The 25390-nt window shown below is 51.8% G+C and overlaps 1 protein-coding gene across 7 annotated transcripts in view; it reads right to left on the reverse strand.

Annotated features, from left to right (window-relative positions):
• TTC28 (tetratricopeptide repeat domain 28) overlaps nt 1-25390 on the reverse strand; it is a 585613-nt gene that overhangs the window by 76051 nt on the left and 484172 nt on the right. For all 7 annotated transcript variants that reach the window (XM_075898909.2, XM_089775262.1, XM_075898911.2 and 4 more), the window contains 6 exons: nt 20784-22125; nt 19276-19799; nt 16573-16682; nt 15976-16105; nt 14049-14267; nt 9810-9975 (listed from right to left, as the gene is read on the reverse strand). In XM_075898909.2, coding sequence (XP_075755024.2) covers nt 9810-9975; nt 14049-14267; nt 15976-16105; nt 16573-16682; nt 19276-19799; nt 20784-22125 — 2491 coding nt within the window. The remainder of the gene's footprint in view (nt 1-9809; nt 9976-14048; nt 14268-15975; nt 16106-16572; nt 16683-19275; nt 19800-20783; nt 22126-25390) is intronic.

Below are 25390 nucleotides of genomic sequence, written 5' to 3' on the forward strand. Positions count from 1 at the left end.
TGCCTGTTGCTCATGCCTGTACAGTTACAGCTTTTTAACTCCCTGGCCTTACGCTGCAGAGCTTGTGAGTCACGTTTAGCTTTTACAGGACTGAGGTAATATTACCATGCAAAAAAAGATGGTGGGGGAGTCTCAAGGGCTATGTCTACACTGGTGGGCTCTTGCGGAAGAACGGCCATTCTTGCACATGAACCCACAGAACGTCCATACTTCTTGCCTGCTCTTGCGCAAGAAGATTTATAGTACAGCGTTGGAAGAGAGGGCTTCTTGCACAAGAGCTACGCTCTTTTCTAACAAGTGTAAGCCCTCTTCCATAAGAGGGCAGTGTGGACGCGCGGCAGGGGGTTCTTGCGCAAGAGAGCGTCCACATGGCCATGGATGCTCTTGCACAAATTCACATAGCTGTGTGGATGTGTTCTTGTACAAGGGTTCTTGTGCAAGAACCCACCAGTGTAGACACATCCCAGGAGTGGGAGGCACCCACAAGCGATTTCTCATCTAGCGGCAGGGCAGGGTTGAACTGGCAGATTTCCACTGGAAGGCAGATAGAAAGTGACATAAATTCATGATGGTCCTGATAGGAGAGCCATCCTCCTGTTCAACAAGGGAAAGTTTCTTTTCTGTTTGGTAGAGCTCTGCACAGGCCCCTTCCTCACAATGTAGGTGAAAATACTTCTACTCACACTGGACTTACCACCAGTCCAGAAGACTCTACAAATGCAGAGGGCTGTTGGGACAAGAATTTCATTCACAAACAGCTCATAAATTTCCAGGCAGTTTCCAAGAATCTCCTCAGCAGCACATGACTATAGAGTCTGAAAGTTCCTGTGCTGTAAATTGTCTCTATTTATGAGTGTTCTTGGCTGAAGTCATCATGGGCCCAAATCACTGGCAGGCTGGATTCCTGCAGCTGCGTATGCTGTTTCTTGCTAGTTTTCGAAGGGTTGCTATTCTTCTCTCTCAGGTATTTCCAGCCACTGACAAGGGCCCAGCTGCTTCTCAAAGCTTCAGACACTTGCATGGAGACACATTATTTGTGTTCAGGTTTTCTCCAGGAGAGAACCGTTTCTCATGTTAACCAACATCGGGGACAGTGAGAGAAACACCCAAAGGTCTTGAAGCCCCACCCAATGGCCTCCTCCCCATATTTGCCTATCACCAGCCACAACTCAAACTCTTGTCTGGGGAACAGTAGGGACATACCCTTAGCTGAAATTTAGTGAAATAGGAGACCCTCTTATACAACAAAACTGGCAAATACCATCCACGTTTCCCAGCCCTCAGAGGCTACTCTGGTTCCCACAAGGCCTGCAACTGAGGGAGCAAGGAGGGAGAAGGCTAGAGCGCCAGTGGTGGTGAACCCACTGCATGTCTGTCTGTCTATCACAGAGAGAACTTCTCTCTCTTACTACCATGCTAGTGACAGTGGCAAGGACGTTGTTCCCTCTCCAACTCGGTGTGCAACACAGTCAGGTCCAGAGGAGCTGTATGCCTATTTGGTGTAGGTGGGAGAACTCCACACCTTCTTGCTGAAAGGAACCACTATCTAGTTGGTTGCCCTAGCTTCTGCTGATGTGGTGAGTTTGTGCATGACCTCGGCTGCCACCTCTCGCCAGTCCCTCCCACCCCCGATAATTCCCCACTTTGCATTGCTTGGGGAGTGGCTTTCGGGCATGGGGAAGAAGCAGGGGCAGAGCTTGGAGTAGAGCTGAGGCAGGGCATGTGTGGAGCAGAGATAGGATGGGAGCCTGGGGAGGAGGGGGATACTGGGGAGAGGAGTTGTCCCAGGCCTTGCATCTTGCCTAGGAATGGCTCTGCCAGCAGGCAGCATCAGGGCAGATTAGAAGTGTACCATTTTATAGGGCAAACTTGCTCCATGATAACCTGGAGGACTGAGGAGTGATGTCCTGCTCTTCAGCAGGTTCATCCTTTCCCCCGTGGTGGATCCCTAACCTGGGTCCCATCTACAGAGGGTTCCACCCTTTCAGGGAGCATGGCAGTCTGTTTGGCCTGCATGGGCACTAGCTGTGAATGCCATAGCGGGCTGTGACCAGAAGTCCTGTGGCACCTTAGAGATTAACAGATTTATTAGGTCAGAAGCTTTCCTAGGCGAAACCTACTTCAGCAGATGAGTTGGAGTGGAAATGACAGAATCCAGGGTCTATAGAAGAGCAAAAGCAGTTACCTGTCAATTGCAATGTTATCAGTGTTAATGAGGCTAATTAAGTCGGGGTAGCTGTATCCCGTTCATAGCATGTGATGTAGTAATGCAAATAGCAGAGGGGGAAAATTGTCTTTGTAATGTGTTAGCCAGGTCAGATATTTATTCAAGCCTAAATTGGCAGTGTTGAATTTGTAAATGAACTCTAGTTCTGCTGTCCCTTTTTGTAACTGGGTGATAAAATTCTTTTGTAGATGGATGGCTACTTTTAAATCCATTACTGATTGTCCAGAGGTTAAAGTGTTCCCCTACAAGTTTATGTGTGTTACGATTCCTGATGTCTAATTTGTGTCCATCTGTCCTTTGATGCAGAGACTGGCCAGTGTGGCCAATGTACATGGCAGAGGGGCACTGTTGGCACTTGATGGCACTGATCACATTAGTGGATGTGCAGTTGTATGTGCTCCTGATGGTGTGACTTATAGGTTCTGTGATGGGGTCGTTTGCATAGATATGTGGACAAGGTTGCCAAAGGGTTGCAGCAATAGGTTCCTGGGGGACTGTTTCTGTGGGGTGTGGCTGCTGGTGAGTATTTGCTTCCATTTGCAGGTGCTGTGAGCAGGCGTGCCTCTGGGTGTACTGCAGGAGGCCAGTCACACCCATTGCATTCCAAATTCCAAGGAGTTTGGAGTGGGAGAGATGCTATTTTGAAGAGTACCCCCGTCTCCCCCGCCCCGGGGCATGTGTCTGATTAGCAGGCAGTTGGAAAACTAGCAAAGGGATAAAGGACAAAGCAATTATGGAACGTCACAATGAGACTGTCTTTGTGTGGCCAACACATTTTATTGGAAGTGACTGACTTTTTAAAGCCAATTCTACCTCTCATGGCCTATTAAGACTCACACATTGTATTATTCATCTGAGCTCTTCAAAGGCTAACAACAGGCCTTCACTGTCTATGACAGCCCCAGGAAACCTGAGATTTTGTCACTTCAAACCCATCACTTTCACTACAGCTCCTGCACTTCACAGAAATGGCTGCTGTAATGTTCTGCCACAGAGTTGCACTGTGGTTCCTGAGTCCTCTCCGCTCAGACCTGAAAACAAAATGGGACACCTGGAGCCTCATGGGGAGGTGGGCAGAGTGGCTAGTCTGGCAGGTGACATTCGTCCCCTTTGACCTACTGCCCCATTGGATGTGTGGAGCTGGCTGCCATCTGTGGAGGTGAAGCTTACTCCTTGCATTCCTACCAGCACTAGGAGGACTTTAGGTCACATCTCAATATGTAGAAGCAGAGAGGCCAGGAGGAACCCACACACGAGAGACAGATGATCAAGTTTACGTCTCATGGATGGAGTTTATGCACCAGCCATCTGCTCTGCAAGTGGTCCACCTGCTAGCAGCTTCAATCTTAGGAGCTATCTAAGGCTCTCCAGCAAAGTTTAAAAAGGAGAAGCAAAATCATTAGATTATTTCCCACTTGCCAGCCAAGTCTCAGGCCCTCTGCTCCAGGAATAGTGGCTTAATCAGGAAAGCTATCAGCAAAGCCTTTGGGCTACCCCCTGGATATGCCAAACTACTGCTACTCACCTCAGCAGTGTCTCACTAGATCCCATCTGGGAGGGAGTCACTCGCTGAGGACCCTGGCACACACGTGTGTGGACTAAAGGACATGGTGCCAGTTAGAAAGGGGAAGTTGAAATCAATGGAGAGACTGATGTGGTGAGAGCTGGCGCTGGCTACTGTCGGCAGACAGGATACTGGGCTAGATGGACCTTTGGTCTGACCCAGTACGGCCATTCTTATGTTCTTATGAGCAACACCTCCAAACATGGGGAGATGCAAAGTTGCCAAGCACTTACCCACGCCACAAAAGAATTGTCAGCTGCACCTTTCAGGACCGCCGGGTCCAAAAGAGTGTTCATCCAGGGTAGCCAAAGCAGGCTCCGGCCTAGTTGGAACTGTGACTGATCTGAGTGGGGAGCGTCTCTGGCGCAGCCTGGAGAGCCGTCCTCTCACTCCATGTTGTTGCAGTCCCGTGGATGTGTTCGATTGCCATTGCAGTCTGCTGCAGGCACAGCGCTCCCCTCATGTGTCTGAGCTGAGGGGTTTGTTTCATGCCTTTGAGCAGCAGCAGAGTGTGGTTCAAGCAGCCTCGCAGGTCACACAAAATGAGCAGTGCTGATCCCTTTCTCGTAATCTGCTATCTGCACTAAGCAGCTCGGCTGCAATTCTGAATTCATTCAGGAAGTCTGGACTGCATCCAAATTCAGGTATCAAGAGCAAGAAGCCGATCGGCACAGCAGAGCTCATGTTTCCCCCTGCCAGTATGTGGCACTCCCCCATCCAGGAGCAAGGCAATGACCTAATCTCACCTCAGCTGCAGGGGGATGGACGATGGCATTCCAGCTCTGTATTTCTCTGATTCTGTGACGAGTTGCCACAATTCCGGGACAAAGGTACCTTTTCCTACTGGTGCCAGAGGAACAACCTGCTGCACACAAAAGGCCCAAAGACCTTTTTCATCTTTGTGTGGAATAAATTTTATATTGTGAGAAATGTGTGGTTGTGCATCACCAGTAGAAATACAAGCTACCGGATGTAGGCTCTGTGGGTGCTCTGCTAATCAGCTGGGCAGCATTTGACTCTCCTGGGTGGCTACCCAAGCACTCAGCTTACAGGGAACACTGCTGAGCATGACCAAGCACATATATGCACATGGCCAATGGCCCAACAACCACAGTAAGGTGTGAGCCATAATGACCGGGTGACTTCTTACATGGGAAACCAGGTCAGACATGGCCTGAAAACGCAGCTCTGGAAGGAAGGCTCTGGCCCACATGGAGTTAAGAACCACTCCAATGAACTCTATCTCTTGCACAGGCCTTAAGGTGGATTTTTTGTCATTTATTAACAGGTCCAGGCAGCAGCAAGCAGAATGCATCAGACTGCGGCTCCTCTGCACAAGTTCCAGAGATGGGCTCTTAATGAGCCAATTGTTCAGATATGGGAAAACCTGGACCCCTTGACATCCCAGATAAGCAGCCACTGGCACCATACAGGGTCAATGAGAGACAAAAGGGCAATGCCATAAACTAGAAACGTGTCTGCTCACCATGAAACAGAGGAAGGGTCTAAGACCATTGGATATGGAAATAAGCATCCTTCAAGTTGAGGGTGGCAGATCAGTCTCCCGGATCCAGGGAGTGGATGATGGAGGCCAGGGAGACCATGCAAAACTTCACTTTATGAAAGTCTTGTTGAGGTGTCAAGTCTAGAATAAGCCTGAGATGCCCTTTTGCTTTCAGGATTAGAACTTCCGGTCCCTCAATGTCCCAGGGACCTCCTCCACTGTACCCGGGTGCAGGAACCTACCACCCCACCACCTCCCTACCTTCAGGGTGCCCCTTATGCTGCCTTTCTAATGGGGCAGCTGGTGCTGGCCATTGAGACAGTGAGAAGAACCTCTGAAGAGGAATGGAGATGGAAGTGGGGTGCTGTGGAGGGGGCAAGAACTTTGGGACACAACTCAAAATACTATCTCCAGCATGCCATGGTGCGAGGCAACCTGTGACCAGGCCAAACAGGAGGGGTGGCATGGTTCAGGAAAGAACCAGGTTAGCCAAGGATGATGACTGGGGCATTGCTCTTGAGCACTCCCTCAAAACAATCACCTCTTCCTCCCTGGGTGCTTTGCTGGATTGGGCTGTGCAGGTGAGCAGCACGAGGAAGGGCAGCAACAATTATAGCTCACATCTCTCTTCTCCTTGCAGACCCATATAGAGGTTGCCAAGGCCTTGACAGCGAGGGCAGCCAGAATTGCTTCCTTCCAGATAATGGCATATGCATACCAAACAAGTGAAGCGTGGCCTGAGTATCTTTCAACCCATGCAGCCTCACATCCATCTACTCTGCAGGAAGTCCATTCCCATCAAATGGGATGTCCTGGATTGAAGTCTGCATTTCTTGGGACAGGCCAGCAGTCTGAAGCCAGGAGCTGTGCCTCATGACCAATGCCAGTGCAACCACCCTGCATGCCAGTCAGTCGCTTCCCAACTTTTGAAGGGAGCACATTGCTGTCATGGTACCCTCCTCATTGAGGGAGCCAAATTGCTAGGTCAGATCTTGGGTGAGGGACTCCATGAACTTTACAGAGGGAGTCCCATATGCTGAAACTGTATCTGCTCAAGAGAACCTGGTGTTTCACCATCCCAAATTGCAAGCTGGCTGTAGAGTAAATTTTCCTCCTGAAAACTTCTGCGGGTTGAACTTGTGTGTCTTTGCTGTCCTTTTTGTTGGCTGCAGAGACAACCAGTGAGTCTGGAGGTAGGCAGGTTGGTTTACAGGCTCTCAAAACCTTTGGGCCTTCCAGCCCTTTTGGGTGGGAGCTTCTCAGAGGGCTGTGGCAATTTTCAGGATGCCATTGTGCACTGAGGGTACGTCTAGACTACATGGCTCCGTTGACAGAGTCATGTAGATCAGGTTTCTAGACATAGGAAAATGAAGCAGCGATTTAAGTAATCGCCGCTTCATTTACATCAAAATGGCTGCCGTGATGCGTCTATCAGCTGTTTGGAGGCACAGCGCGGTAGTCTGAACGGTCCGCGGTCGACAAGGGAAGCTCTTGTCAACCGCCTCATTATGCCTTGTGGAATGCGATTTACCGGGACAGTCGACAAAGGCTTCCCCACTGTGCCGCCAAACAGCTGATCGGCTCAGCACGGCGGCCATTTTGATGTAAATGAAGCAGCGGTTATTTAAATCACCGCTTTATTTTCCTATGTCTAGTAAACTAACCCATATGGCTCCGTCGATGGAGCCATGTAGTCTAGATATACCCTGACAGTGCAGCACAGGCCAGGAGGTGATGCCGAGAGCACATTTAACAACATGTCCATCTGCTCAGACAACTCTAGCCCCAAGTTCTTGGCCATCAGTCAAAGCAGGGATGGGCACTCTTTAGAAAAGTCAGGTGGACTGGCCCTCGAGGGTCCCACGACTGCCTCATCCAGGGATGAGGATGATGTTTGTGATGCTGGGGGAGACTCTGGAGCATCATCCCCCAGGGTGCAAGAAGGCTTGGGAGCAGGCACTTACCCCAATCACCGAGTGTGTTTCTCACACCAAGCCCAGTGCCCGCTCTTGCTCTTGAGGTGGAAGCTGACGAGTGGTGTGAAGGGAGCACCAGCATCACAAGCATGCCCCACATACTGCACTGGCCATAGAAGTCCATGCAGGCTCTGGTGCACAATCGCACCAGCAGTGCCTTGGCAGGGGCTAACCTGCCCTTCCATGATGGAGAAATCCCTTTCCGTCGATGCCTCTGTTTGCAGGCTGGCTGTCGCTCCTGGTGAATGGAACCTGTCACTTCAAATAAGAGGATCGGTGCCAGGGCTGGGGAGGACCAGTACCATGATAGAGATTGGTCCTACAGCGCAGCTGACAGGGACCAACTCCAAGAAGGATTAGTGGTACGGAAAACAGTGCAGAAAAAAGGCAACCTGCATCGAGAGGGTGGCGACTGCGAATGGTGTTTGGGCAAGCCTCTGAGACCTGTGCCTAGGAATTGAAAGGCACTTCCAAAGCTCAGAAGATTGCCGGCGATCACCTGGCCTGTGGGCGGGTCTTGGCCACTGGCATGCCCTCGTAGAGAGCCTTTGCTGTCTCCTGGAGTGCATGCAGTACCAGAGGCCCAGGCAGAGGCCTCTGCTCTTTAGGCAGGAAGAGATCACGGGGAGGCGTCAGTCCTAGGGATGTTAAATATCGGTCAATTGAATAATCGATGAACCTCATGAATTCTTACCAGTTAGTTGACTAGTCTATAGTCCCTGGGCAGCCCCTGTGCAGGGGGAAGGGATCTGAGCACCCGGACCCGGCATGAGCTGGAATTGAGCCAGGCTGCCTGCCTGCCTAGTTCCTAACACACTTTAAATGCGGAGCTGCAGTGGGGGTAGGTCCAGGATCCAGTGCAAGCTGGAACTGAGCTGGGCTGCTGGCCACCCTGATAAAAAATGTACTGGCATTAACCTATAAGCTTTTGCTTATGGGTTAATTGGTTAATTGACTAGACTATTTCATCCCTAGTCAGTCCCACCACAAGTCTGGGCCCCCTAGTGCTTTGGGGGCTAAGGGCCCTGATTGCAGAAGCAAGTCCATGTACCTGGTGTAGATGGGTGGCTTGAACTGGCTCCTTTGCCCAATATCCTATGGCCTTTCTTCTGCAGTGTCAGCGAGAGCCCAATGCTGGGGGTGCGCTGCTCACCGAGGCCAAGGCAATTGGGGCAGAGCCCAGCTGGGGCAGCTTGGAAGCTGGTGTTAAGATAGTCTCCATGAGGAGAGCCCTCGCACTCTTTCAGGGTCCTGGGCCAAAACGTGTTTACAGATTCAACACGTCTCCTTCACATGTAATTCCTCTTGGCACTTGACATGGCTGCTGTGGAGGGTCACTAACAGGCATAGGCTTGCTGCAGCCTGAGGAGGGCTTAATTCCTGGAGACCAAGGCACACGTCACCTAGGATGAAGTCCTAATGGGTCTCTAACACTGAAAAACTACTTAACACAATTATAAGTAAACTATTTACAAAGCCCTCCGGTCTCTGTCTCAAAGTTAGAGAAACTGTTGGCCCTGGCCATGCATGGCAAGACACTCCCAATAAACACCACCGTGTGGTAAGAAGGAACTGAGAGTGTGGACAGCTGGCAGCACCTGATATATTGATGCATGAATGTGGTATTCAGTGAGGCAACACAATCAGCCCCGTGGATACAACTAAGGCAACAATCTCTGACAATCATGTCAGCAGGCACATGCACACCTATAATGGAATCAACATGAGCAAGCACTTGAAGAAAAACTTATGTTTCACTAGGGTGCATTTTCATCCCCCAGAGTGACATAAATTTTGCCAACATAGACGACAGTGTAGATATGGCCTAAGTGTTGTCATGTTCTTTATGGCAGGATCTCCTACCTATTCAATTCACAAGGGTAGAAATGCCCTAGAGTCCACCCTGCTGGCTGAAGTGTTTGGAGAGGACAAAGGGTAATTGTTTGAGCTCAGTTCAGGAAGTGCTGATGTGTTCATCCACTCAGGGAATCAAAACGTTACCAGGTGGCTCATTAGACCCATCACTGTTAAGCAAGCAGCGTGAATTTAGGGTACTGGTGTTCAATCTATAGAATAAAAATTGTGCAAAAATATTTGTGGAATATACCTGTACAATGGAAAACTCAAGGAAATCTCTACCAGTTTTCACCATCAGGTGAATGGTGAGTTATTTGCTGAGACCCAGCCATAAATGGACATAATTCTAAAATGTTCTCCCCCAAGTTACAACAGCAATTTTTCCTGAGCCAATCTCTGAGGGGAAATTAATTACATGGGTAGCTGTGAATGCAATCTGCCCATCTCTAGCACATAACGAGACATCTAGCTGCCAAGGCTGTGAGTAGAAACCCCATCTGCATGCACATACTCTAGTACTGGCAGCGCAGATGGCACCAGATACAAAACAGATCTGCCTGGCTGAAGCTCATTTATAATTTGGCCCACAGAATCAGAGTTCTGAGCCGTCTCCGCTCCTCTCAGGCTGTCTGGATACATAGCGTCCAGGCGGGAGCATCAGGGTGTGAACCCCTTACTCACCGGGTGTAGTAGGAGTCCACGCCCAGTGCTTCTCGCACACTTGAGATGTAGAGATCCAGAGCAGAATTAGTCACTGTTTGGAAGGCCACGCTGCTTGCTTCATGGATGTCCCCGGCATTCTCTGCCATGCCATCGCCCAGGTAGTATTCATGAAATTTCAGAATTCCTGCAAGGAGATATTCATTGCTAGCATTACCAACTGTGGGGAAGGGAGCACGTTGCCAGAAACTGCCAAAGAAAGCAGTACAACTGTCCTGAGGGGTTGACATCTCCAGCAGCAATGGAGCGAAGCATGCGGCGCCGTGTCTCCAGAGGGCTCTCCAGGAGGTAGTCCAGCATGCTATATTAAGATTTTGCTGTTTAAAATCTGGTTTTGTACTTTGCAAATGATGGCTCAAGGTAAGAAAAATGATCAGGGCTTTAATGAGATGTTCAGAAGGTCCTTTCTATCACAGCAGCCTCATATGAATTATAAAACAGATGTTTCTCACAAGCATCTACTTGGGAAATTCAGATTTCAATAGGAGCGTATGAAAAATGTCTATTAATAGTCTCTGACCACATAAATTGGACACCTCAGGGCTGAAAGGCTGAACAAAAATGTTATTACTACAGCAGAATCTCCATGTGCCACATGGAGATTTCTCATTTCACTCATACAACGAAGTAAAAGGCAGCTTAATGCATATTAAAAGACTAAAGCAGGAACAGTACATAACGGGGCACATTAGAGGCAGGAAAGTGCAGTGTTTTGTCCAGGATTCAGCTATTACGGCAGATAAAACCCTTCTCCAGGGCAACCAGTACTCTCTTTCTGATATGGTTAACCCTGCAGTACCACAGTCCTGTGATCACCCCCCTAAAGATTACCCTGGGCACCGCGTATGCAGTGACAGTTTTAACAGCACACCATGCAGGTGAGAATGAACAGTCAAATAGTAAGACTTAAGCAAGCCATTTTGTAGCAACAGCAGCAAATGGGCCCATTCAAATGCTCCAGGGTGATGGGGGCATTCTGAGGGCATTTTGCCTGTGCAAGGAGGAGCAAGCTGAGATGCCCTCCACATGTCTGCATTTGTACTGGAGAAGACGAGAAGGAGCCAGAGAGCTGGAGTGCTGTGGTCTGTTACTGAGAACTCCCACATGAGAGTTCACAGTAAGGCAGTGAGAAGGGAAGCAGCAACAAGCTGCAGGATAAGAGTCTAAGAAAGGAGGATAGAAAAGAGTCTGAGCAGACAGCATAATCAGCACCATCCTGTTACACAGAACAGCCTCTAAAGGCCTGGGCATTTACCAACACAAGTGTCCCAGGAGACTGGTTGTGGCTGCTCTTCCACAAGCCCCTAGCTTGTGGTGGGATTGAGGGGCTGTGACTAAATCTTTTGTTTGCCAGTGACAAACTCTGCTCCTCCAGCTGATACCACCTTATCAGGCCCAGTTCTTCCCCTTCAGTGGGGTGAAGCCCTCACCATTTTATTATGCAAACTGTACAGCGTAAGAGGCCAATTAGTGACCATGTGAGAAATGGGACCTCTCTTCACTCAGATCCATAATTAGAGCAAGAAATCAAAGAGAGACATCTAGCAAAAAGCACGTCATGCAAATATGTTGTGCACACCAATGAAGTGCACTTGTGTTTGCTTTCCTTGTGGAAGTATGTTCAGTGCAATCTGAATTAGTGCTCTTTATCTCTTTAGCTTTGTCCTGGTGAAGGGTTACAATTATTAAATTATATACAGAAAGAACTCATGAAGATTTACAGTCATCACTTTATTAGATAATGAATAACAGCTGCTGGCAAAAAGGGATCCTCTTCAAATTAATCCTCCCTGCGCTGCTTCTCTGTGATAAATGTTTTCTCATTCGTGTGAAGAAGATTCAGAGGATCAGACAGTGAGATGGTGTATCAGGAAGCTGAGTTGCCCTCCTGTTTTCTGGCATCCACTTCAATTAATACATGTCAAATGCACTTGGAACAGTAAAGCAGAGAAATGTAATTAAAGGGAGGACTTTTTGTTACATAAAAGATTCTCTATTGGAGGTGGCATGTTTGGAATCTCATTATCACTCTTTGCATTGCCCCATGGGAAATCCAGGCAGACTGGCTGTTGAAAAATGGGTAAATTAAGTACCTGAAAACGTTCCCATATATGGAAGAACGTCAAAGCCCTGAACATGCTTTTCTGACTGAACTTTCCTTTCCTCTACTTCTGTGCATACCACATGGATGGCCACTTTATATGCACAGTACCTGCCTTTGTGGCTAATTTCTGCGGCTTTGGGTGTGGATACAGACATACATTGCGTGGATACAGACATACATTGTGGATACAGACATACAGGGCTCTACAAATATGCAGGGAAAGGTGCAGCCAGAGTTTCAACAGGAGTTTCTGGAGGAGGCAGGAAACAGGCTACAGCCTAGGGATCCCGACTCGGACTGATGCTACCCAGAAGAGTTTTCCCCTACATAACGTAGTGTCATTACAGGATTCCTGGGTGCATTAACAGGAGTGTTGTGAGCAAGACACGAGAAGTCATTCTTCCACTTTACTCTGCACCTAGTAAATTGGAGTATTGTGTCCAGTTCTGGGCACCACATTTGAGGAAAGATGTGGAGAAATTGGAGAAAGTGCAGAGAAGAGCAACAAAAATGATGAAAAGTCTAGAGAACATGGGCTATGAAGGAAGGCTGAAAGAACTGGTCTTGTTTAATTTAGAAAAGAAAAATCTCAGAGGGAACATGTTAGCAGTTTTCAAGTATCTAAAATGGTGGTATGAGGAGGAGGGAGAAAAATTGTTCTCCTTGGCCTCTGAGGAGACGACAAGCAATGGGTTTAAACTGCAGCAAGGGAGGTTTAGGTTGGACATTAGGAAAAACTTCCTACCTGTCACGGTGTTTAAACATTGGATCCAATTTCCTACGAGGGTTGTAGAATCTCCATCACTGGAGATATTTAAGAACAGGTTGGACAGACACCTGTCAGGGATTAAGACAGTACTGGATCCTGCCGTGAGGGCAGGGGACAGGTTTTGATGGACTCTTGAGGTCCCTTCCAGTTCTAGTGTTCTAGGATTCTATGATTAATTGTGCTGGACCTAGTAAAATCTCCCTATCAATGATAGTCCCAGTAGCATCCCACCCTGGCCAACTGGGGAGGATTGGCCATCCTACAGCACCCTGATGCACTGAAGGAAGCAGGCTCTAGTTCCTTCTCTTGCCAAAGAAGGGACAGGTGTCAGGGACTGTACACTACACCAACACCACATCTGTGCTCTGGCTCCATGGAGGAGCTGCCAGCTGATGCCCCTAGTGGGCCTGGAACCACGGTGTCAGGGTGCCAGACAGACAGCTCCGGCGTCATGTCAGCTCTCCTGAGGTATGGCCTGGCATAGCGGTGTGAGCCTTGCCCACCAGGGAACCATCGGCATGCCTTAGCCCTGATGAGGGGAGGCCCCCACTCTGGAGTTAAGAGGAGAGTCCAGTCTCCATGGCTGGCTCTAAGCTGACCTACCTGCAATAGTGCTATGCAGCATTGGTTTCTGTAGAGAAGCTATTCGCACTCCAGGAACTGGAGAAGCCCCCATTTCATTTTACCAGGCCTCCCAAAAACGCTGTCAGATGGAGACACCTTTTAGTGTCTACCATGTTCAGGCCAAATTCCTCCCCAGAGCAACACCAGTGACTGCCATGGAACTAGTGCAGAGACGAACTGGAACCATGGCCGCATTTAATCCAGTGCCCTCCAAGTGAAAGGCTGCTTATCCAATTACCAGTCCCGAGCCAGGCTGCCTCTACATCCAGCTTACACAGATGATCCTTTTTTCCTGCTTTCATGATAATATTAGTTAAAGGATGAAAACATGTTCTCCCAGCAGCTGCCAAGCCCAATGGACAGATGACAAGGGCTCCATTCCCTCAGCGCCTCAGCATCAGAATGACCCCCTAGCACTGAATTCCCAGCAAGAGACAAGTATCAGTGGCACCCTGCAGAACAAGCACCCTGTAAGGATGCCACAGCACTGTCAGGGAGCAGGGCGTGGAAGGATGTGGCAGCAAAGCAGACAGCATAATCCAGGGAACATTTCCCATTACCAAGTGAGGGACTGGTTGCCAGGCCCCATTCTCTGGGCTGAGAACAGGATGAGATTCTAATGGGTCTGACCCCAACTCTGATTTCTAGGATTCCCCTTTTGCAGGCTTTGCTGGTTGCCTCTATCTACAGAAAGGAGCCTTACCTGCCCCAGGAGCAAGTAACCAGCTATACAGGTAGCCAGCAGCCAATGAGTAGTACAGAACAAGTCCCCTCTGGCCATTCACCGTCTCCAGCACCTGGTCGATGGTGATGGGAGAATAGGGGTCAGAGTCCTGCTGTCCAGTCTGACGTTCCACCAGCAAGTCGGCGAAGGCTCTCGTTCGCCCTCTTTCTGCTACCGCCAGGGCTTCGTCATGGTGACCTGCAAAGAGGAGCCACAAGTTAGGGAAGAAGGAGCTATCTCAGGCCTGCGCTAGACACTGCAGTGCACTGCGAAGGGGCAGAGAACGTGGCAGCTATTCCAGTCCAAAGCAGCTCCAGGGGCAGCTGGGCAGCAGCACCTCAACGGGCAGACTGACTGGGCTTCCCCAGCAGCCCCAGGCATCCTGGCTGGCTGCTCTGTCATCACACACAGCCTGCGCGCTGCTTCTTCCCAGGCTCTCGGTCACAGACCCCCACAGTCTGTAAGCTGTCCCTGCAGTGGCTAGCACTTCGCCACAAGGGTAGACCACATGGCCTCCACATCCCTGAAACTAGCCTTTGCACTCTCTCTGTGAGCTCTGCCAGAGTCTGATGCAAGCAGACTGACAGTCAGAGCCTTTCATGCTCTTTGAGGATCTAAGCAGCTCAGCGAGTATCTGCTGTGGCTCCAGGCAGACTTTTCAGAACAGAGTAGAGTTCATTAGTGAACTAGAACACGGCCTGAGGCAGTCCTTCTGGGAACTGGAAAGGCAAAGGGAAGACAGAGTTCAGACTGGCCAGTGCTAAGCCAGGCTGCTGAAGAAAACATCCAGGTTCTCTCTCTCTCTCTCTGCCTGTCAGTCGGAGGTGAGCATCTGTGTCTCTGCAAGCCCAGTTCTTATCACTGCCTCCTGGTGCCTCTGTCCAGTGCCCTCCTGCTGCAAAGTCATGCTGTTCACCTTGCCACAACTTCCTGTTACATGTCAGTTGCTCTATCCTCAGCAAGCCCATGCTCTGTCTGGATCTGCCAGTGATAAACTGCTGACCCCAGTGCAGAATGACACACTCCAGGAGTCCCAAAGGCAGCACATAGCCTGCTCAGCACTAGAAGTGAAATTTGTAGTCTTTTGCACCCACAGAGTAGTAACACCAAGGCAGCAAGCACAGAGCCCTACAGAGGGTTCTTAAAAATAGCCCCGGCAATTCCTACACTCATCACATACTTCTCTTCCATCTAGGTTTTATCCCACTCTTGTGCCCAACGGCCTGATCACCTTCCAGATGTGCATTCAGATGACTCACATCCACTGCATGTGACTCACTCTCTCCCAGGCCTCCTGAGGATTGCAGGTGCAGGGAAGTGGTTTGCTTTGGCAGGGATTTAGCCCCACTGCTCTGTGTGTATTAGCAAAGTCAGGCTGAAGATGGGCTCCCACAGCCAGGTGCACGAGGTGCTCAGATTTGTGTAGAGGTAGAGTTCCTCTCAGCAGGCTGGGAAAGGGAATCTCCTACCCAAGCCTGGAAGGGAAGGGGCTGCACACACATGGAAAGGAAAGGAGAGCTGCCGTGGGCTCTGCAGTGGAACCCAGCACAGCCAGGAAAGACACAAGAGTGAACCCTACCTCAGCCATGTTGCTGAGAGGGACAAGCAGTGACACCTCAGGGGAAGGGCACTGTGAACTAGGCTTCATCACAGGGTCCCAGTGCTTTGTGCAAATGTTAAGTGCAGCCTCATGAGGCTCCTGCAGGAATTAGCTTCACATTACACATGGGGAACCTGAGACCCAGCTCAGCAGCAGCAGAGGCAGGGAAAAGGCGCAGGAGCCCTGATCCCAGGCTGCTTTTCTAACCTGAGAGGAACTGCATCCCTGGAACGTGGGTCAAAGCCTGAAGCCAGGGACAAACGGAGTCCTAGCTCCCCACAGCCATGGGCCCCTCAGGTATCTTACCAAGGCTGACGAGCACTCGCTGCAGGGCCTGGTATGATGATGTCTGCAGGTCAAAGAGCGACAGCTTGTAGTCTGTGCTGAGCTGCACCTCGTGACGAATGGTTTCAAACAGCGCCGATGCCCTGTAGAGCTGGGGGGGGGGGGGGGGAGAACAGCTCATAGTAACACTTAGAACTTCAGCAGGCCCAGGGTGTAGCCACTAGCACATCAGGGAGAGAACCTGGGGTGGCCAGAGAAGCCGGGACTAACACGCCCTCAGCAGCAGTCAGGTCTGCCCCTGCAGGCAGCTCCCCACCCCCTGTACTGCACTGGACCAAGGCAGAGGGGCAGGAAAGTGCCATTTGGTGAGATTCAGGTCCAGGCCAGGATGTAAAACTGGGGAATTCACAGAGCCCACGGCACAGCGTGATACCTAAAGGCCAAAGCAGAGAGATGTTTGTCTCTGCTCCACAAAGGCACGGCAGAGAGAGAGTGTCTGGGGACAGGAGACTGCACCCAGGTGAGTAGTGACCAGTCATCTCTGCCCAGGTGCCGGGGAAAAGAGGACCCCACCGGGATGCACTGAGAGACCTTCCATCTGCAGGAGCTGCTGCCTACCTGGTGCTGGGCCTCCTCCAGATTCCCACTAGCCCAGAGGGACAGGCCTAGGCCATGGCGGATTTTGGCTTCATCTTCTCTACGTCCCAGTTGTTCTGCCAGTCTCAGTCCTAGAGGAGAAGTAGAGTAAGTAGAGACTAGAGAAAAGGGTCCCTGCTGCTGCTACTGTTATATGCTGGACGAAGGGTGGGTTCCTCTGCCCCTTGTGATGTATTCAGGCTGCAGACAGGAGCAGGCTAACGCTGGGTCCCAGCAGTTAGGGGCAACACATGGGGGCGGGGGGGCCATGAAGGGTCACATGTCCCCAAATGCCATGGCCAGGAGGGGTGAAGGGCAGGACAACAGTAGGTGGGGCCAGAGCCGTTGGGTGGCCAGGGACTAACAGGCAGCCTGCTGCCCACAACTGAGGTCCTGCCCCCTGCAATCACTGGCAGGGGACACGGTGCCACATGGCTCCCCAGCTGTGGCACATGGGAGAGGGGCACAACTACCCTGAACCCAGCGGCGGGAAGTGGAGTGACATGCCTGGGGGCCAGAGTGAGCTGGGGCCCATTGCTCTCCCCAGTTCCCCACTGCTGCTGGTGAGTGGGGGCCTCCCACTGCTGGACTCCCAGCCCCACTAGTCCCCTGGCCACGTCTTGGGGGGAGGGGTTGATGAGGGGTTGTCCTGACTGGCGCTTCCTTGGGCTGGAGGGTTCCTGTGGCTGCTGGCCCCCATGTCACCCTTCACCAGTGGCCCCTGCTGGCAGTGCTAGCAGACCACTCCCCTGTGTGCAGGTGCCCCAGGAAGACAAGCGCTGCACATGTTCCTATGCTGCTGGAACCAGTGGATCAGTGGGAGGGTGAGGGTATGTCTACACTGCCACCCTAGTTCGAACTAGGGCTGCTAATGCAGGCATTCAAACTTGCAAATGAAGCCCGGGATTTAAATATCATTGATATCTTGCTGGGTGCCGCCATTTTTAAATCCCCCTTAGTGTGGACGAATTCGGCTTTCTAATTTGAACTACTGTTACACCTCGTGTAGCTGCGGGCATGGAGTCCGCACTAAGGGGGATTTAAAAATGGCGGCACCCAGCAAGATATCAATGATATTTAAATCCCGGGCTTCATTTGCAACTTCGAATGCCTACATTAGCTACCCTAGTTCAAACTAGCGGGGGTAATGGAGTCATACGGAGTTGCAAATGAAGCCCGGGATTTGAATTTCCCGGGTTTCATTTGCATAAAGCCGGCGCCATTTTTAAATGCTGGCTAGGTCGGACCCCATGCCGCGTGGCTACATGCGGCACGGACTAACTAGTTCAGATTAGGCTTCCTATTCCAAACTAGCTGTACATCTGTACACCTCGTTCCTAATCCGAACTAGCTAGTCTGTGCCGCGTGTAGCTGTGCGGCACGGGGTCCGACCTAGCCAGCATTTAAAAATGGCGCCGGCCGGCTTTATGCAAATGAAGCCCGGGAAATTCAAATCCCGGGCTTCATTTGCAACTCCGTATGACTCCATTACCCCCCCAGTTCGAACAAGGGGGGTAGTGTAGACATACCCTGAGTGAGTAACACAAGGGGCGCAGAAGAGCCAACTGGCAGGACACGCCTACAGCAGGCAGCCCCTGGCTGGGATCTTTGGGTTTTAGCCCTTCAAACATTGGAGATGAGCACGACTGAACTGAGCTGCCAGGTGCTGCTCGGGCCCTTCTTACTCTCCTGCCTCTCCTCAGCCAAGGCCTTCCTGCCAGACCTCCCAGGGCGGGTGCAGCTAAAGCTGGGGCAGAGATTTCCATCTGACCCACCACACAAACATCCACTTCTGTGCCAGCACCGCCCAAGGCCCCGGAACATCACACTTACATCCTGGCATGTGGGGCCTGCCGAGCTCAGCTGCAGAAGAGCAGCCTGCAGGGATTCTCAGCAGCTGGAGCAGCAGGGAGGTCACCTCCCATCAGGAAAGAGAGCTGCAAGGATCTCCCCCACCATTTTAACTGAAATCCCCTCGACTGCACGGAAATCCTGCTCAGCCTGCATTTCCTGGAAAGCAGCCAAACTGCTGTAGCTGCTGTAGCCAGCCCAGCTCCCCCATTCCACTCAACCCACTGACTCAACTTCTTCCTCGCACTGCGGCTGCCATGTGGCACAGAGGCTGCTCTTATCCTGGAGATGGGGCGGCAGCAGCGTGCACGGCCAGACCAAAGGGGCCCCCAGCTGCACTGCATGCCCCCTTCAAATAGTACTGTGCGGTGCAATGTCAAGCGGCTCTGAGGCCCACTCCACAGTAATCAGAAGGGGAGAAACAGGTCGCTCCCAGCCGAGGCAAGCTCATCCTAGGGGGCTGTTTGTGGATCACGTCATTTCCTGGCCTGCAGTGTCACCGCCAGAGGAGTTTTCCCTCTCTCTGCTCAGAGTAGACTGGCTTTTCTAAGAGACTTGGGCTGCCTGAAGTTTGGTCATTAACCCTACCCCCAAGGCACTGACTGACCCTCAGCAGATTTGCCATCCCCTTGACTGCCACAACGTGCTGCTGCATGAAGGTCTGGGCAGCCTGGCCACTAAGGAAGGGCCCTGGGTGGTAGCTGCTCGTGACTGTAAGAGCTGGCAAAGATCTCAGGCGTGCGTACTCCCGTTCTGGCATCGCTGCCTTTCACAGGGCATGACCCCTCCCCACCCCCAGCAGACATAAAGCCACTGGATTGCTAATCCACTCACCTTCCTGCAAGTACATCACAGCCTGAGAGTAGTTCTGCAGGGCATGGTGCGTCCTCCCGAGGCTGCTGTAGGACATGGTTTTGGCCACCAAGTCATTCATTTGAGCTGCAATGCTGAGATGTTGCTCCTGATAAACCACTGCCCTCTCGTAGGTGCCCAGTGACTCATACGTTAGTCCCAGGTTCCCATACGCTCTGCCCTGGTGGGTGGGATTGTTGGTCTCCTCTGCAATCTGCAGGTCCAGCTGGTGGTACTGCAGTGCGGTGTCGTACTCACCCATTTGCTGATAGACTCCCCCCAGCCCGCAGGCGGCATCGCTCTCCAGAGCCTGGTCTTTCATTTCGCGGGCAATGTTTAGCTGCCGTTCCAGGCAGGAGATGGCTTGCTCGTAATTTCCTAATTGGCTGTGCAGACTCCCCAGCTCCCCATAGGCCTGGGCTTTGTTGAACGCCTCCCCAAGCTCATGGGCCACCACGAGCCGCTTCTCAAAGCAGACCAGAGCCTGCTGCAAACTTCCCATTGCCCTGTGCAGAGAGAAAAGCAGCGTTTGCTTTGCCTGGGTGGGCATGACATAAAAACCATCTTCCCCTGTCCCTGCAGAGAATCTCTGCTCTGCAGTTGGCTCATGTCTGGCATGGCCCCACCGCTAGCTCTCAGGGAATTTCAAAGCTACCATCACTGAACTTGCCAGGAAAGAGAGACTCACAAAAGCTACATCAGGCCCAAAGAATTGTTCAGGCCTCCTTTGTCCCCTGTAAACTCCCCACTCCCAGAGCACTGGGGCAGGGAAATGGAAGTTTAATTATTCTGGGTGATAGCACAGCCTGCATAACCTCACCCCTCACCACCCAGACAGCTCGGTCCTTCCTCAGCACCTGGTGAATATATCCTGCCCCACACCACTGCAGCTCCTTATAGCCACACGCAGGCACCCCTACAACCTCTCCACCACCCGCTTTCCATACACATATGCACTGCAGTCATGCATCTCCAATACACATACACCCCCCCAGTCTCCATGTATCCTCCACAGCCATACACCTCCAACATACATCTATTCACACATCCTCCACAGCTTTACAGCCTCATATCGGTACATGTACTCACAACCCACACAAATGCATCTGTAAAGCTTCCTCTCCCCCATACTATCTCTGCACATACCTTGCCCTATGCCCACCCCCTTAGCTGTCCATCCATATCTCTAAACAAATCTTTGTCTCCCCACAGGACACACACAGCTTGCTAACCAGTGACTGCATAGTGTGAGACAAATGCAGCACATTGTCTTGCGTCTGGGTGCTCAGGCTGGTTCCCTGCCAGCAACTCCCACTGGGAGCATGTGCACCCATATTCTGGCTGTGACACAGGTCACCATGGAATGACATGAATAGGGAAGGTCACCACAGAAAACAATCATCATCATTTGGCTATTTCCACTCATGCACTTCCAAGCCATTTATCATTGCCAAGGGCCATGCAACACTGCAGCCCTCGGCTTTTGTTACCTGTGCCCATTTCCCAGGCCCCGATAGGCCTTCGCCTGGTCGTGCATGCGATTTAAGCTCTGAGCAACAGACAAGTACTGCTCATAATACTTGATGGCTTCTTCGTAATCTCCTAGAGCCTCGTAACAATCGCCCAGGTTTCCGTAGGCTCGGCCTCTGTCCAGGACAGCTTCGTTTCCACTCAGCTGCTGCAGCATGGCAAGCTGCTGCTCGAAGTACCCAATAGCTTCCTCCATGACATTCATGTTGATCTTGGTGATGCCCATATTGCCGTAGACTTGGGCCTCTATACTGGGGTCCTTCAGCTTCTGTCCAAGTTCCAGCTGCTCTTCGTAACTCTTGAATGCCATGGTGTATTTCCCAAGGGACATGTAGACTGCAGCAAGGTGGCCATGGGCTCTGCATTCACCCGGCAGATCCCCTAGCTCCTGGTAAACCTCCAGTTCCTGTGTATGGTACCCTAGGGCCTTGTCGTATTTCTGTATCATCCTGTACCCAGAGCCCAAGGCTGCATAGGCGCTGGCCTCCAATCTCCTGTCTTTGACATGATGGGCTAAGCTCAGCTGCTGCTCATAGAATTTTATTGCACCACTGACATCTTTTTTACATATAAAAATATCTCCCAGGTTCCCGAGTGCCCGGAATTTGGCTTGGGAGTTGTTCAGAGACTGGGCCAGAGACAGCAGGTACTTCTGGCACTCCTCGGCTTTGCTGAAGTCCATTAGGGCCTTGAATGCCAGGCCCAGGTTGCAGTAGGCCTTGGCTTGGCTCAGCTTGTCATGCAGGTCCTTTGCTAAGGCCAGATCCTGCTCGTAGTACTTTACAGCCTCCTCATAGTTCCCCAGGCAGTAATGGGCATAGCCAAGGTTGTGGCACACTTTCCCCTCCCCCTCCATGTCCTGCAGCTCTGGGGACAGGCGCAGGTATTGCTCATAGTAAGGGGCTGCCTGCACATACTCTCCTCGTGAGCAATGGAAGTTCCCCAGGTTACTGAGGGCCCGAGCTTCACTCTGTATGTCCCGCAGCTCCCGGGCGATGTTGAGGTGGTTTTGGTAGTGCTGCAGTGCCCGGTCATGGGCACCTAATGCCTGGTAGGCCACTGCTAAGTTCCCATGGGTGGATGCCTGCGAGGCCCGATCATTCACTTCCATCGAAATCTGCAGCTCCTGCCGGTGGTATTTCACAGCCTGATCATACATGCCAAGGGCGTTGTAGGCATTGCCCATGTTGCCATAGGCCCTGCCCTGAGCACCATAGTCATTCAGCTCCTGCGCAATGCACAAGTGAGTTTTGTGGAGCTTCAGGGCAGAGTCATAGTCGCCTTTCATCTGGTGAATGATCCCTGAGGAGGAACAGGAACAGACATTAGAGAGAGAAAAGCCCCTCAGCACTGCCCCTTCCTCACAGCTCTGCCTCTGCCCCTTCCCCACAATGCCACCCCCTGCCTTCCCGCACAGGGTTGCCTCAGCCCCCACACTGCTTCTCCCCCACAGCTCTGCCTCCGCCCCCCCACACTGCCCCTCTCCCATAGTGCTGCCTCTGCCCTAAGGATATAAACGACGAGTTGAGCTGTCGACTATCCAATAAGCCTCAGCTTATCAGGCAGTCACTACTCAGCTACTTGCTTCCCACCCCCCCTTGCTACTTCAGAAGCAGCAAGGATAGAGGGAGCAGAAGCTGGTGCTGGGGGGAGCCAGCTTAAAAGCCAGTTCCCCCCACCACTGTCTCCACGGGGGGAGCGGGGGGGAGAGGAAGGAAGGGAGAGGCACAGTGGGGGACCCAGTGCGAGCTGAGACTAAGATCCTGGCAGCTCTCACTACATTTAAAAAGCAGAGCCGCAGCTGTCCCAGTTCACACCGCCCCCAGGAGCTAGCCCCTTTATCAGCTAATTGAGTAGTTGACTACTCAATTAGTGTATTAACCTCTACTTAACATCCCTACTCTCCCCCCTCCATTGCCCCCCCACACTGTGGTGTGCCTCTTCCCCTGCACCCCCCAGGACTGCCTCTGCCTCCCACACTGACACTCCCTCCCAGCCCCACATGGCAACCTTTTCCCACACACCATCCCCAAACTGCTCCTCTCCTGCTGTGCTGCCCATAACTCCACAGCACTGCCCCCCAACAGCACCATCCCTCAACCCATACAGCAAGCCTTCCCCACACAGCGCTGCCCTTCCTCCAGCCACCCACACATCTCCTTCCCCACAGCATCACCCTCGGCCTCCCACCAACCCTTTCCCACACATTGCCCCCAACCCTAGACACTGACTTCCCCCACAGCACTGCCCCTCCTCCAGTCCCTCCCACCAACCCTTCTCCCCAGCACCAGGCCCAGCCCTGCAGCCCCACAGTATGGGGAACCACCTACATTTTCAGGAGCATTTAAGGGGTTCTTTAGCTACAGATACACTTTCCTCTTATAGTCCGAGTGCTCCAGCATTTTGTGGGTGTCCCTGTGCCTGGGCCCTGGCAGAGCAGCACACGGCACCCACTGGAGAGTCGCCTTGCTCAGCCATCACTCCTGGGCACTCAGGAGGCCCGATCAGCAGAGATGGAAGCCCTTGGCAGCTGGGCACGCAGCACCTCTAAAGGGCACTTGTGCAAAAGGACCTAGCAAGTCCATGAAAGTGCTGGCAGCAGCTCCCAGGATCCCAGCCTGGTGGAGGAGACCTCAGCCAGAGTGTGACCACCGCAGTGCCCCCGAGCAGGGAGTGGCTGGGGATGATGCAGCAGGCTGCCAGGGGACAGAGATACAGAACCAGCAGCTGGGATCAGGACTGAGGGGGCAGAAATTAGAGGTAGAGGCAGGGGAGAAGGGGCCTGGAGACAGCAGGCCTTGGACCCAGGTAAAGGCTGGTCTGTGACTGAGACTCACGAGTCTGTTTATCACCCAGGTTGCAGTCTGGAGCCTGCAATGACTAGAACAGAAGGACGAAAGATTTTTGCAGCCAAAAAGCAGAAAGGAGATGGGAGGACTTGAGTCCTGGGCATGTACGAACAATTCTGTGCTTGGAGGCGAAGAACAGAGAGCAAACCCTCCCCAAGGAGCTCAGAGTCCCCTAGAAAACAGACAGCGCAAGAAGGTGCTGGGATATCAATGAACCTGGGCCCTGGATGCCTCCATTCCTAAACTGGCAAAAGCTCAGCCACGAGGCCGTCACCATGGGGGGGCCTTATCCACTCTTTCCACAAGGCTCCTCCAAAGGGTCTGTGTGAATGGAGCAGGGGAGGGAACTGGATTTCTGCTGGAGCCTGAGGGGTGGGTCAAGAGCCCTGAACATCTCAACATTATCTTAGGCGAGTTCCCAGTTCAAAGGCATCAGAAGCTGGGCCTGGTACGGCAGCATTCCCAGACCTCTCAGCTGCCTGGGCACGCACATGTCCTGTGCTCTGCAGAAGAGGACGCAATCCCTGAGGTGGTCCAAGAAGGCAATCCCAATGATGGATGAAGCTCAGAGAAGCAGTGAGGCCGCGCTTCAGGGAGGGGGCCCAGCTAGCAGGGATGGCCTGGAAGCACAGAGAACCACCAAAACACAGAAAGCTTCTGGGTTGTCGCACTAACCATTACCCCAAAGGAGCAGCAACCCACCTGCCCGTCGCAGCTCTGACTTTGAATGAGAAGGTTGCAGGGCACTAAACACAGAGAGGCTTCATGGAATTAGCTCGGATGAAAGACACAAGTCCCTGTGTAATGCTTTCAGGACTGAGTCAGCAGGGGTCTTCCTCAGAGGGGAGGCTGCCCCATACCCTGCTGTACCAGCAGCTTGTTCCTGAGTTCTTAAGCCGCTCACCCAAGGGGATGTTGCTAAGTTTTCAGAAGTGGATTGGGTGGTTGAGACAACCACTGGAGCTAACCCTAACAAGTCCTGTACAGCCCATTCCCTCATTCCCCTGGGGCCAGTGCTGGTTTCTTCTGCCTCCCACAGACAATCGACTTTCCTGCCTGAGCCCCAGCCACACTGAGTATTACACAGACACGACTGAACAGTAAATCGGAATAGAAGAACTTCAAGGTGCCCATCATGAGTGCCCTACACCGCACAGCAAGCCCCAGCAGCTCACGTGGAGATGTGGCTGATAATCACGGCCACAAGACACTGGAACACCATAGGCCCAATCCCCAGGGTCTGCCCTATACCTGCAGCCAAGGGCGTGAGTCTCCTTTCAGTGAGTGGTGCACTCTGTACCAATGGGACTAATGAGACTGCACTTTCTTACAGGGAGCTCTGGGCCCTTTGTAGAGATTCTCCGGCCAGGAGAACAAATACAATTAGGGAGCAACACTCAGCACCTGGCCCCAAAGAGAAGTAATCAGCTGATTCCTCAACACATGCCAAAAAGCAGTGAGGATGCAATGGAAGGATGAGAGAGGGGTGGGCTTCCAGGAGTCCATACTAGGTACTAGGCATTTGATCCAGCTCTTGTTTTGTACTTACAGACACAAATGCAAAGACAGATGGCTTTACAAGCAGAGCTGGAATGCAACAGCTGAAATCTGCTTTCCCGAGGCAATTTGGAGCTAACAGATTCATTTTTAAAATTCATATTGGACTGAAAACCCAAAATCCCAATATGTGCCCATGACATATTCTGGCCAGACATATT

Source organism: Pelodiscus sinensis, chromosome Z, assembly GCF_052426305.1.
Source record: "Pelodiscus sinensis isolate ZL-2025 chromosome Z, ASM5242630v1, whole genome shotgun sequence".
Lineage (NCBI taxonomy): Eukaryota > Metazoa > Chordata > Testudines > Trionychidae > Pelodiscus > Pelodiscus sinensis.